The sequence below is a fragment of the Lates calcarifer genome, linkage group LG13 (assembly GCF_001640805.2).
Source record: "Lates calcarifer isolate ASB-BC8 linkage group LG13, TLL_Latcal_v3, whole genome shotgun sequence".
In the NCBI taxonomy this organism is placed as follows: Eukaryota; Metazoa; Chordata; class Actinopteri; family Centropomidae; genus Lates; species Lates calcarifer.
This window is the reverse complement of record NC_066845.1, coordinates 13,644,122-13,657,753: the sequence shown is the minus strand read 5'-3', so window position 1 is coordinate 13,657,753 and position 13,632 is coordinate 13,644,122. Positions and strand designations below refer to the sequence as shown.

The 13,632-nt window shown below is 42.4% G+C and overlaps 1 protein-coding gene across 1 annotated transcript in view; it reads left to right on the top strand.

Moving 5' to 3' along the window:
- adgrv1 (adhesion G protein-coupled receptor V1) overlaps window positions 1-13,632 on the top strand; it is a 114,533-nt gene that overhangs the window by 5,541 nt on the left and 95,360 nt on the right. Inside the window, exons 2-8 of the mRNA XM_018668798.2 lie at window positions 6,836-7,023; window positions 7,894-8,043; window positions 10,559-10,654; window positions 12,053-12,157; window positions 12,354-12,467; window positions 12,911-13,141; window positions 13,243-13,580. Of these exons, the coding sequence (XP_018524314.1) occupies window positions 6,838-7,023; window positions 7,894-8,043; window positions 10,559-10,654; window positions 12,053-12,157; window positions 12,354-12,467; window positions 12,911-13,141; window positions 13,243-13,580 (1,220 nt within the window). The 5' untranslated portion in view covers window positions 6,836-6,837. The remainder of the gene's footprint in view (window positions 1-6,835; window positions 7,024-7,893; window positions 8,044-10,558; window positions 10,655-12,052; window positions 12,158-12,353; window positions 12,468-12,910; window positions 13,142-13,242; window positions 13,581-13,632) is intronic.

Here is a 13,632-nt window from a genome sequence, read left to right as displayed (position 1 = left end):
AACATCTCAAGAAATAGGATCACTTTGTGGTAAATAGAAAACACACCTTGCATCTTTGTGTGAAGCACTACAGAGGAAAAATGTCTGTGGATTGAAATGTCAGTTAAGGTAAGGCAAGATACATCTGAGTTTGTGTTAAGCATATGACAAGGCCCACACACACATGTATGTCATGTACACTAGCAATGCGTACACATCTGTTAGTGCCCCCTCCTGCGTTCAACATTACGTTATAAACAGTTGTGTGAATGACTGGTTCTGAATCGATGAGAGAACAGACACGATGAACAGCTTAATGGAAGCAATGAGCAGCAATTTTTAAAACAGTTTTTGTTATTTTCCTCTACGACAATCAAGATCTGTTGACCACACTTGTTCAGGGATTTGCTTCCTCCTCAATCCTGCCATCTGGCCCTTAGTTTTCCAGTGCTGCACAGGCCTGAAAGAGGGGCTCTCCCACACCTACTGTACCAAGGATGTGTGTGCCGTGCGTGTCCTTGTTTGGGAGTGATAGAGTAGAGCCGAGAGAAAAGGACTGAGTCTGAATAGGATGGTTTGGATTCTGTTGGAGAGGAGGCTGGCATGCCAAAAAGTGGGAGAAACAAAAGAATAGAGTACTGTGGCAATGTTAGAAATGCACACAAAACACAAAAAGGAGCACGAGAGAACAAAAGCCTGCTCCTTAAAATTGTGTGCTGGTCAGTGAATCGTAAAGTCCCGCTTCGTCTCCAATGAAAATACACCCCCGTTCTGGGTTGCCGCTCTGTTTTGGGAACTCTTTTGAAACGCAATTAGCATTTCATCCAGGCCCAACCAGTTACATGCAATGAAGTAATACCCTTTCTAATTTGGCCCTTTGGTCTGCAAGGCTGTGGAGAGCACAACCTTGTTTAATCCCCTGAAAGTGCTTTTCTGTCTGCCTCCATCACTGTGTGTCATACAAGCTAATCAGTCAGCCAGTGCTCAAACTGGAAAACGCTCTAAATTGCTCACGCACTGGTTCCTACTCAATTGGAACCACTTTCCTTTTTCTATATCCCTGCCTTCCCACTATTTCCTAAGAAGAAAAAACTCTTGTTTTTAGTTAGGGATGCGAGATGCCATTGGCTCAACTTGAGAGCAGCCGACCACGGCCGTGTGGACAATACCTCTCTCTCTCTCTCTCTCTCTCTCTCTCTCTGTTTCTTTTTTCACAGTAAAATGCACACTTGATTGGCAGCCTCTTGCCCCTGAAGGAGAAATGCCTAGTTTGAAAAGTATCGTCTGACAATAGCTGGAAGGCTGACCTCATGCATTTTTTTCTTTAGAGAGGTATTCATTCAAGTGTTTTCTAGTTCCCCTTATGTGGAATGGCATAATTTGGCTGCAGTTCAGGACTCTGCCATCCTCATTTCCCAAAACTCTCTCTCTACCGTCTTGTTGGACTAATGCTAGGTTTTCTTTTTTCCCCTCAAAATAAACAGAATTCTGTTTTTTGGACAGAGCTCTCCAAAATAAGCTCAGTGAATAACACAGAGTTCTTGTCAGATGTAATGATGTATGTTTTAGCTCTACTCGCTTATTAAGTTTCTTAATTTCTTCTCCCCAAACTTCTCTGTATGGCGAGAACATTCACTGATCTAAAAATACCAGAGGCAGAAACTACATGTGAAGTGCAATTATGGGCTTGTGAGCTGACCGGGTATGGCAGCCGCGGCTACGTCGGGCTGAGAACGAACGGTGGGTGGTTTCTGAGGTAGGGCCCGACTCACACTGGGCTGGTGGCATCGCTTAGCGTGGAGCGCAGCTCAAACAGAAAACAATCCAATAAAGAGAGCAAAGGAGGCACCGTGGTTTTGGGCCAAACACATACCCTGAGACTTATAAATAAACTGAACTATTGTAGCAGCTATTCCGTGAAAGGAGAAGCATTAAATGACACCGTAGTATTATGTTTTATTTCATTAGATTTGCTCTATTTGATTTTAATTTTCTCTTTAATAAACTCTTTTTGCAGGCTATTTTGAGCAAACTCTGCCTATGCTTGCTCAAATCAGGCATTTTTCATATTTAATCTGATGTCTGAATAATAACCCGGCCATCCAACCACAGGGCACTTCCATTTTCCAGTGTGTTTACAACCCTAAAGGACTGGCTAAGCAGCGACCCCTTACATTCTACATAAATACAGATTGATATACTTAAAGGCTCATCATCACCTCTTTTGGTATGCCTTTCTGCCTACCACACAGTCTGTCACTCTGTGTGTTGCTGTTTACTTATCTGTTTGTCTGTCAGCATCAGTCATATTGTCTGTTTGCGTGGTCAACTTTTAGTGTGAATTTGTGCTGAGGAGACACACAAACATTCCAGGACCACTATTATATTAGTTGATGTTAATGACAGAGCAGCTTCTTTTTGTGGCCAGACTGACTCCAGATCACCAACCAGAGCTGTAAGATTGATGAATGAGATCCTACTGCAGGCCTCCCAGTGTCAGACAACTGGAGATCACGTTCTCTGTGTTGTGTACGTGTGTGTGTACATGTGTGCGTGTAGCTAACTGCCAGATATAACCACATGCTCCTCACCAAGGGCGTCTCAGGACCAGGGAAGCCTCAGGGCAGGGATGCTGCATGGGAAAGCCCTTGATTAAAACTCTACAGAGTGATATCCCACACACCCTCTATAGAAAAGGAAGTAAGAGTATTGCTTTCCACTTTTAAAGCTTCCAGTACTGGGTATATAGGAGAAAAGGCAAAGTCCTTGTTGTTATATAAAAGCTGTTACTGTACCTCAAGAAACACAAAAAGAGCGAAAGTCACTCACTGTCAAACCTGACAGCCCGAAAGATTTCATTTGTGATAACATATACTTATGTCAACTACCCAATCACCTGACTCACTGCAGCCGGCACATGCCACATTCTATATCATGAATCCTGCAGTGTCACGCTTACTACCATCCTCTGACTGTGAAGTCTTAAGCCCGCAGTGAATAATTGATGATAAAGATTACAACACAGAGGCCACTGTCAGGAGAAACCCTAGAGGCATCAGCAGCGAGCACTGACCCCAGAGGCAGCCCTGCAACCAGACACCTCCTCAGCACCTCTGACAGGGATATCCAATAGATCAGTGAGTGAGTGAGCGTGTGCGTGTGTATGTGTGAGTGTGTGTGGCGCGTCTGCAAGGGATCCAATGCAACAGTTTTATGTGAACCTGGCTCCCAACACCGGCAGGCTGCTTTAAGACGGACTGACAAGTTACGGGGTCAAACCGCCAACTGACCAGCACCGATGTTATCACTGTGAGTGGTCATGGTGCTTATCGTGATCAAGCCTGCTGAGAAGGAGGAGGCTGCCTGGTGATGAGCTATCCATCACAGAGATACAGGAAAGGGAGTTTGTCTTCCAAAAGGAATTAAGTGATAAGATGTGTGACAGAGAGAGATCAGCAGATAAAGAGTGAGTGATTGCAAGTGGATACTGACGGGATACTCTACATGTACCATATGTGTGTAAATGTGTGTGCATTGTGTGTGTTGCCTATGCACTGTTTGCTTTACCTTTGATCTGAGCTTAGCTGGTGAAATGAGTGGTCTTAGTGGCACAGCTGTAGCTCAGTGCCCAGCACTAAGAAACTTTCCTGGCACACACAAAGCCTGCTTGTGCAAGAGAACCATAATTCTGAATGACTCTGCATGTTGCAAAGGGAGAGAGAAAGAGAGACGTTAGCTAGTTAGTTGCCAGACAAAAACGGTAATGGTGAAAACAGGTTCAAGGTCAAGGCTTAACAAGATAATAACATGATTCAAACAACAGCTAAGGGATTTGTACCTGATTGTGAAGAATGATTCAGAATTGTTCCAGGCCAATGGTTTTTCCTTTTCATTTGACCTTGATGACTAATTAAAGAGAACATTTGACAACATACTGTTGTTCTGTTGTGGATGAATATAACAATGTGCATCACATATTTTGCCAATACTATATATATTGGGTAGTATGTATTTATTGGCTGCTATTTGTGTTCCAGGAAATAAAGTAATGCAATATAAAAGAGAAGTCAGCTGACTGAGGTCAGAGTCACAGAATAAGTCAATAAAAGCAATTTTGGATGTTCAGAATATGAAGTTTCTTTAGTTGTGGTGTTGTCTGTGGCTTGTTAGAGCGCCAGGTCCCAGAGGCCTGGCCTCAGACATCATTTTCTGTTCTTTTGGCCTTGGATATTTGTGATGGACAGTGTGTTTTCATACATTTCAGAACTCTCCAGTGTCCTGGCCTGTCACCCAGCTGTCTAACTGAGCTTTGAGACCTTGCATTTTGGATGCATATGTTGAATGTTGCAGCCCTGGCAAATGCATCCATGTATGCAAACGTGTGTGTGCGCGTGCGCATACGCGCGTATGTGACTGTGTCTCTTAGCACCTCTCTACATGCACTCTGACTCCCAGCCTTATCAATGTCAGAGGTCTGCGCCAGGCACTCCATGCCGCCTTTTGCTGTGACAGACAGATCCTTGGTCCCCCTGTAACCCCTGGGGTCAGGGTTGGCACAACGTGTGATGCCAGCACAAAAACCGCCTTGCTTCCTATAAAACAGACCTGTACCATCCACACAACATCTGCTTTGTATTAGACTCTTTGAAGGAAGTGCGGCATCTCGGTCAGTTGATGCGAAAGAGACCACCCCTCCATTTTGGAGTAGGGGGTTAGGAGGTTAGAGGATTGGATGCTTGCTACCATCCATCTAAAAGATTGTGGTCTAAATGAAGTTAGGCAATCATTTGGAAGTTTGGATGTGAGGTTTCGAGGCACCAATATTTACTGAAGTAATAGCCTGTGGGAAGTTAGTCCTTTTGTTCTGAAAACTGAAAGCAGGCATGACATAGAGAGACTGAGATTAAATGAAAAATACTCTGTTTTACTTGATAAAATTGTGATGTTTTTAGGAAAGTTTGCAAGCTGTGGTGATATTTATATTACCATGACCGTAACAGGCGTAGAGAGCCTTAACTGCCCATTATAACTCAATCAGGAAGGCAAGTGTACAGTATATGCACACACAGGTGTCCAGATGCTTTGAAGTTGCATGTAGCCTCAGGTGCACTATTACCCATCAGAGTGTCAACTAGACGTCACTGTATGCTAATGCTGTCTAAGGCAGTTTCAGTGAGGTGCTGCAAGAAAGTGGGTTTATAGCTTTTCACTCAAGCTCTCAGTCAGTGAGTCAGGAAGTTCCCAACCCCAGGAGAGAGAGCGGGGTGGATAAGAGGATTTATTCAACCCTGGCCCCTCTTTGTCCAGCGACACACTCACCTCTCTTTCCCCTTAGCCCCAGCCTTTGTTCTGCACTGTCCAGCCCTGCTACCCACCAGCTCCAAATCCTTTTTTGATGGATTTCCCAGCAATCTCTCCACTGCTGGCATGTGTGTCACACATGCACACACGCGCACACACACACACACACACACACCCCTTGACATCAGTTCCATCACATAAAATCACATACACACACACGCATATGTCCTTTCTCTGTAACACACATCTATTATGTCTGCGTCAATTGATTCTGACTCTATCTGTCAACCAATAACCTCTAATGCTGATACAGTGTTTTATTCTCCTCTGTAAACTGACAAACTGATTGATGGATGGCTGCTATTTAAACACTCGCCAATACTGAGAATAACTCAGATTGATATAACAGTAATGGAACATATGAAAAACGGGATATTTTCAATGTCCAACTTTCCTAAACGATTTCTGAGTATGAAAAAAGAACCAAACAGCATGACTTCATCCACCGTAGCTGCTGATGTTCTTTTTCAACCTTGTAATTAAGAGCACATATTTTTTTAAAGACCTTAAGTGTTCATACTCTTGGCCAGGCTGTGTGGTGCAGATTTTGAATGGGATGGGTAAAAGGCAGCTGGGAGGGGAAAGACAGTGGCCACAATTTAACTTTAAGCTGGCTCCACCCCACTTATCATGCTGTGTTGTTTTGTTGTGTTAACCATGACAACTGTCTAAGCAGCTCCATCCAGTTTTAGGATTATTCTGGGTGAGAGAGCTGAGAAGGAGAAGATGGGGGAGAGGAGAGATGAGAGGAAAGGAGAAGTGGGGGGCAGAGGGGTGTAGAAGGGACAAATTGGGAAGTGAGGATGATTGGAGGAAGCAGGAGAGCAGAAAAGATAATTAGAGAGAGAGAGAGAGCGAGAAGAAAGTGTTGGCAGCGCAGAGTTGCAGCAGACTGTTGAAGTTTCATGCTGAATTACTGAAAGTACCTTGAGTGATCACATTTATTCTGGCATGACATTATATTCATGCGGTAAAGAAGTATAAACTCAACAACAACTGCTTTAACAGTTATGACAACACGGGGACAACAGCCGTTGGAATTATGGAATAATGTTATGAATCACTTAGACCACAATGACCGGCAAACCTGCCAGCTGTCCGGGCTGCACATTTTCAAAAGCCAGGCCCTCTGAACATCTGGCCACTCAATATTGTCTGTAGATTATATTAGTTTTAATCTATACTGTATATATTTTAATTTTAATAGCACCATCCATTAGTGTAAAGAATATGGGTCTTGAAATGAAATAGCATAATGAATTTGTGTGATGTTATAGTGTATTGGAACAGATCTCTAAAACTCTAAATCTGGAGTGCATTTATGTGTGCACTGCATTAACTAAAAACAACCCTCTGTATCTCTACTAATTTGTAAAACCTCTCAAGATATACCCATATTGGTCTCTGCTTTATTTCAATATATGCATTATGTCTATCCCTCCTATGTGTTTTTTTTTTTTCAATATTTCCTCCATGTGCTCCCCTTTTTTTGTAGGAATGCTCCCTGTCCTCCTGCTAGCTGGGTTGATTCTGGCTCTGTCCATCCCTGGCGCTACGTCTGAGTCAGCCACGCTGCGGTTCCTGGGGCAGACTGACTTTGTTGTCAATGAGAGCAGCACAGCTGTGGTCCGGCTGGTTGTGGAGAGAGTGGGAGACCCGGTCAACGTGACAGCTTTGGTTCTGGTAGGACATGGGACAGGCTCATCACTGATAATATATTGTGTATCAGTGCCCATCAACAGTCAACAGTCAGTTGACCAATTCTGTTATGCCTGCATCCAAACAGAGACACCCAACACCATGATACATTATGTATTACGTCATATAATGCATGATAATGCTCTTCCGCTGGACTGTCACTTCTATGTTCAGTGCAGGAAAGAATCAGTGATTTTTTTTTTTTGGTCTATGGCAAACAGTGGTGATGACATTAAAGACCCACTGTGTCTGCAGAAACTGTCTTGGAAATCACAGAGTGGGGTTTGGCTTTATGTCCTCCACATGGGGCTAGTGTCAGCTGCTCACAGTTGGTGTCTGGAAAGACGAGCTGGCCGTGCAGTGGAGTGTGGTTGGGGGGGTTTCCTCTGCTTCTTGATATCGTTGCCATACTTTTTATTACATGATCTATTATACCTGGGCTGACTTATTAGTTAATGAAATACTGTATTATCAGTCTTCCTTCCAGGAAACTAATGGGCATACACAGAAATGCATGGAAACTCAAGATCAAGCAGATAAAAGCACCAGAAAAAAGGAAGGAAAGAGACAAGAGCCCAATAAATGCACTCTGTTGGTGGAAAGAGCTGAAACAGGCAAAACCAACATCTGCCTGAGTCATCCTGTTAGCTTAGTTGTCAGGGCACAAGTCATGTACCTGTAGCTTCCTGGATTCAAACCTATCTTTGGTCTGTTGTGCCAAGCTGTATTTATTTCTTTTGTGCCTTTCCAGTTTCACTGTATTTTACACTTTCAAATACATGAAAAAAGTATCTCAAACATCCTTTTTAGTGAAATGGTGAGTGATACAACTTTATGTTTGCTTATTTCTCCCAGCTAGAGGGAGCTGACACAGGGGACTTTGAAGCTATTAACGCTGCAGCCTTTCTGCTATCCACTGAGTCCAGTAAGACTATCTTCATCGCTGTGAAAGATGATGACTTGCCTGAAGCCGATGAGACTTTTATCTTCAACCTTAAACTGCAGGTAAAGACCCATTGGTTGCCTACAAGTTTCTATATCTGTGTGTGTGTACCACTTTTCCTTCACAGTCTGGTGTGTGTTGCATTTATGTGATGATGACTCTCTTCCTCCCTCACTCCCTTCTCTCTTCTCTCTGGAGCTCCAAGCTTTTTTTTCCACAAAGTGCCACTGTTCTAACTCTGCCCCGACCGTCTTAAACCCCAGCCCCAGCTACTATGCAATAGGGAGTGGGGGCGTCACATAAGTAAGCCCTGGGAGACTCAGAGCTGCAGGGTCTTTGATGTGTGCGCTCCACAGGACTTTTCTAGGACTGGCGTGGGTGGGACCAAATGTTGTGTGCGTCTCTGAGGCTCCCCACTAAAAGACACCTTTGTGAAAAGAAACTAACTTTGACAGCCACCGCCTCACCACACATGAGATTAAAGCGATTCTCTCATTCACTGTCCCCATTGACTCAAATGGGCATGTCTGATCTGTGGATTTCATTTCTATGTATGTTGTGTGTTCACCATTTCAACTAACACACTATTATAGATGAAAGCTCAGTCTGTTACAATGAACGGATTCATAACCAAGTAAAGTAACATCTTTTCATGCATTTTGAGACTTTTTTGCTGACAAGCAAATGTACCATATAATCAGAGGCTTCAACTTGCTACTTTATTCTTTAGGATAAAAAAATGAATAAATAAAATGGACAAATGGCTTGCAGTTTTTTTAGCATGTTATTGAGTTTTTCATATTGAGCATAGTCATGTAGAGGATATTTATAGCTGTTTCAAAGTTTGAAAATGATCTTTAATGGGTACACACTGTAAATTCGTGTCAAAATTCTTTACACCTAGAGACTATCTCCATGGCTTCATATAACCTTTAGCTGTCAAGTTTGATTGATGACCTAGGCGGGCCAGGTCCTGCTGTCTGCCTGTCCCTCACTAAAAGACCTAAGACAAAGGTCACTGTGAATCACTGATTGTCAGCTATGTATATTTACAAAACAGCAGCACCTCTGAGCAGCTGTCAGCAAGAGTGACTTTCTTTGCCACATTTTCAATTTGATGCTGCATTTTTGTGACATCTGGTTAAAATCCAGTAGCACAAGCCCCTATTTAGCGTGCTACGAGAGCGAAAGACCAGATGAGGCCCACTTAGCCCTTCTGTTTACACTACAGCCGAGACAAAGCTTTTGGCCAAATGCTACCCTATCAGTTTACTAAAGGACTGTCTGGAGGATGAATGTGCACTACAAGGGGTGGGATCTAGGGGTGTCAAGAAATAAAGGGCTGATCAGGGTCCATCTATCATTTCTGACAACTGAATCTGTAAATCCTGTTTCAATAGAGATTATTGTACTTGCTTTGTTAGAAAAGTTTATGACAGAACAAGACTTGTTACATAAAAGTAGAGTAGAATTGTGGTGGACCAGAGCAGGTGCAGCCTACCAGTGTTGTGCAGGAACAAAGTGTAGAAACACACAGTGGATTGTAGCATATTGGACTGGGAGAGGCAGGTTTTATGGAGTGCTACATGTGTATAACAAAGCTGTTTTTAACTAGACAATTTGTGTGTGTGAATCACTGTATATTGGAGTATGTTTATGTAGTTTGGCACACATGATTATGTCCATCTGCGTATGTGTGTGTTGAGGCTCCTGGCTCGGCCATCGGCTTGGCTTTGTGAAAGCGTGTGGGCTCTGTGTCTGTGAGTTGACCGCTACAAGAGCTCAGCAGCGGAAAGAAAGCTCCGTTACAGCTGGGAAAAGCCCTGTCTGAATAGAAGGATAAATACATTTGCACACGCACACATGCAGTGGTTGTGCTAAGAACTTTCAATTGGACTGTGTTTGGCTGAGGAAAATGAAACACATTTCAAAACTTTGTCTCTCTTTATTATACTGAGTCTCATAGCTGATTATTTTCCAGAACAGCATTGTATGTTGTAAAGGGATTTTGGAAGTTTTGGTCGAAGCCCATGCACTTGAGCTCAGACACGGTTCCTGTCAGCAGAGTTGATCCATGAGATGCTTGTGAAAACACTGGTAAGCTCACCAATGGAAATCTTGGAAAGTTATACTAAGTAACAAGGCTGTGGTCTTTCTCTTCAGTAGGGTGCAGAAGAAGGAAAACTCTCCTTGCACAGATCATAGGTTGTGGTTCTTTTTGTTAAGAACTCAGTGTAAGCTGAGTGAAGTCTCTGTGCGGTTTTAAACACATTGAGATTTTAAGTTTGTTAGGTCTTAGTGCCAAATCACAGAGCACAGCACAAGTCCTGAGGAGGTATCCCACTGTGAGTTAACCTGTTATATCAACTGGGCTGAGACCAGTACTTCCTGTCTTTGTGCCTTCTCACCAGGGCCTCTCAGTGGGAGCACAGGAATGAATTGAAGATAGTGAATAAGACAGGCGTTCTGGTTTTTCACATCAGCATGAGTGTAAGGGGGAGGTTAAGATGCGCTAAGGTACACACTGTACATTTAGCCTGGTTTTATCTAACCGTTCCAGTTCCTCCCACTTTCTAGAGTTCCTCAAATGGCGTGACACTGGGGACACCAAACAAGGCAACCATCACCATCCTGTCCAATGACAATGCCTTCGGAATAATTGCCTTCAACTCAGTAAGAAACCCCTTTTGTGTTCATGTTATCTTCATTTGTTCATTCACTTTGTCTTATCCACTACAGTTTATCACTCCTAATTTCTAACTATGAATGAATTTAATCTACATCAGTTTATCATAGTTAGTCACATGGTATCATTATTTTACCATCACCAGTCCTCACAGTTGTCTTTGCAGGCTCAAATCTAGATTTGAACATGTTCATAATGCCTCAAGACCAGGAGGTGAGCAATCAGGAACAATGTAAAACAAGATGGAAACTGAAGATATGAGGATTTATTTTTAATTGGAGACACGCAGAGTCAATTAGAATTATTTTTTTAGTTCTCTTCTCTTAACCCTTTAGGAAACTGTCAGTTCAATTTTAAGGGTTTTATTTTTCATATGTGATACCTGCTCCAACATTTGTTAGTCCCCTGGTTTACCAATATTGCAAAAGTTAGCCACAACAAACTTCATTTACACTGCATCCACTTGCATTTGTGATGATATTTATAAAAATAGAGCCCAATGATGTTAATGAAAGTAGTGTTAGAAGCTAAGGATTTTGGGGTGGAGTAACTTGGACAAACTACTTCAATTATGCCAGTATCGTGATTATGGGAGAGGTGACCATCTAGAGGTTGTGGGTTTCCAGGGGCAGTTAAAACCACAACATTGTCTGGATTAACTTATCAGTGGGAGTGTATAGTGTTTCCACGGTAGCTGTGGTATGTTGGGAACTCTTTATCCTACCACCCCCACATGGTCTCATATGCTGGATAATGATTTTGCTTGCTTAGAATCAATAGAGGACTCCTAGCCTGCCTTGGGAGAGGTACTTATGTTCTGAAACAGTACAGCATTATCCCTGCTCATATTACTCTCCTTAGTCTCTCTGTCTTTTTAAATTCAATTTAATTTACTTTATTAGCGTGACCTTTTATTAGAGGTAGTGCTTCCAAAGCAGCATACAAAATAAAAACACAAATAAATTCATCAAAATGTTTGTTCACTGTTATATAAATTATTTGTTCAATATAATATATATGATCATATGTAATTGTCAGTGTCTTTTTATATAAAAACAGTAAGGACAGCTCAAAATCAGATGACTCAAATTAAATCAAATGTTTACTTGGTTACATTATTTTCTTGGCAGACAGCTAGCTGTACTTGATAAGGATCTGTCTTTGATTTATCAGTAAAGAGGCATTCAGCAGACTTGTACTGCCTGTTCACGGCCCATTTAAACTCAAATTTACTCTGTGTTTGGGTTTGTTATCAATCTTTCAAAAATGCCATTTTGCTTAGTTTTATAATTTGGTTGACTCTAATTGGGGATAAGAAATTGATCAAACAGAGCTAACTGGGGTTCTGTGTGTGTTTTTTGTCTTTCTCCCTGTCTTAATCTTAGACTGATGAGATTGTAGTTGATGAACCTAGAAGGAGGAACCATTATGTGCCTTTCACCTTAATTAGAGAGAAGGGAACATACGGGACTGTGTCCGTGAACTTCGAGGTGAGAGACCAATGTACATAAAACCAGCATACCTAAACACTGTACTTGTAGTTTGTTTCTCCCACTGGTTAAATGTAGACTGGATAATTTAGATCCAAATAGGAACATGTAATACAACATGAATATGCAGTTCCATATAGAGCATAGTGCATGGATGTACCAAAGTGTTAACTTCACTGTGACGACTCCTGCTCAGATCTCTGATGGTCCCAACCCTGCCATTGAGGATCTCAGTCCTGACAGAGGAAACATCACCATCCCTGTAGGACAGGCTGTAGTGCACTTCAGCATCCTCATCCTGGACGACCAGGTACTGAACTGGCTCTTTGCTGTACCATTTAAATCACCACATGTCACATATATGGATTAGGTTGCCAGGTTGATAGCTTAATTGACTAGGAAATATGTAAAAAGATTCAATTTAAAGATCAAAATTCCACAGTCTGACAGGACTTAACTCCTGCAAAAGCTTGACTAGTTAAATGCCATTCACATCCGGCTGTCATGTATATTACACTGATTTGTTTAATAGTGTGGAGTTAAAAGACCAACAATACTAAAGACCTCTTAACTGACGGCAACATATGTATCACCTCTTTGATCTTGATGAATCTTAAAACTCACATCTTTTTAACTTTTAAAATTAATAAAGCATATCACGGGTAATTTCTGTCACTCATCTTCTCTCAAATTTCATATTCCGAGTTTTGAAACAGCTGTATATGAATGTGCTTCTCTTTCTCTGTGGACCAGATCCCAGAGGATGATGAGGTGTTTTCAGTCAGGCTAACGGGTGTGGCAGGTGGAGCCCTCCTCAGGCCCAACGCCAGCAGTGTCCAGCTGAGAATCCGGCGTAATGACAGCCCACTGCGGTTCTCCCACTCTATCATGGCAGTACCAGAGTCTGCTGGAGTCATCTCCCTCAATGTGACCCGAGGTCGACTGACTGAAGATGGGCCACTTGTCGGCTCTGTTGACACAGAGGTTCCTTTCTATCATTCCATTTGTTTACCTAGAATTTTGATGTGTATTTTGACTGATGCGTGTAGTATACTATTAAAACATATGGACTATGTTGTTTTTAGGTCTCTGTAGATTACATGGTGGTGAGCGGTGAAGGACTGGGCAGTGCCACACCAGCTATGGATTTTCTCGACCTACAGCCAGTCAGAACTGTTACATTCCCTCCATTTGTCTACAAGACCAGCCTGCTGTTCAACATCAATGATGACACGGTGCCAGAAATAGCAGAATCCTTCCATCTGGTCCTGCTGGAAGAGACCATCAAAGGAGATGCTGTGCTAATATCACCTAACGCTGTGCTAGTGACCATCGAACCCAATGATAAGCCTCACGGTGTCCTGTCAATCAGCAGCAGCGCAGTAATTCAGCCGATCACCATCAATGAAGATCTGACACAGAGGTGGATATTTCATGAATACACAGTTAATCTATACTGCATACAGTATACTATA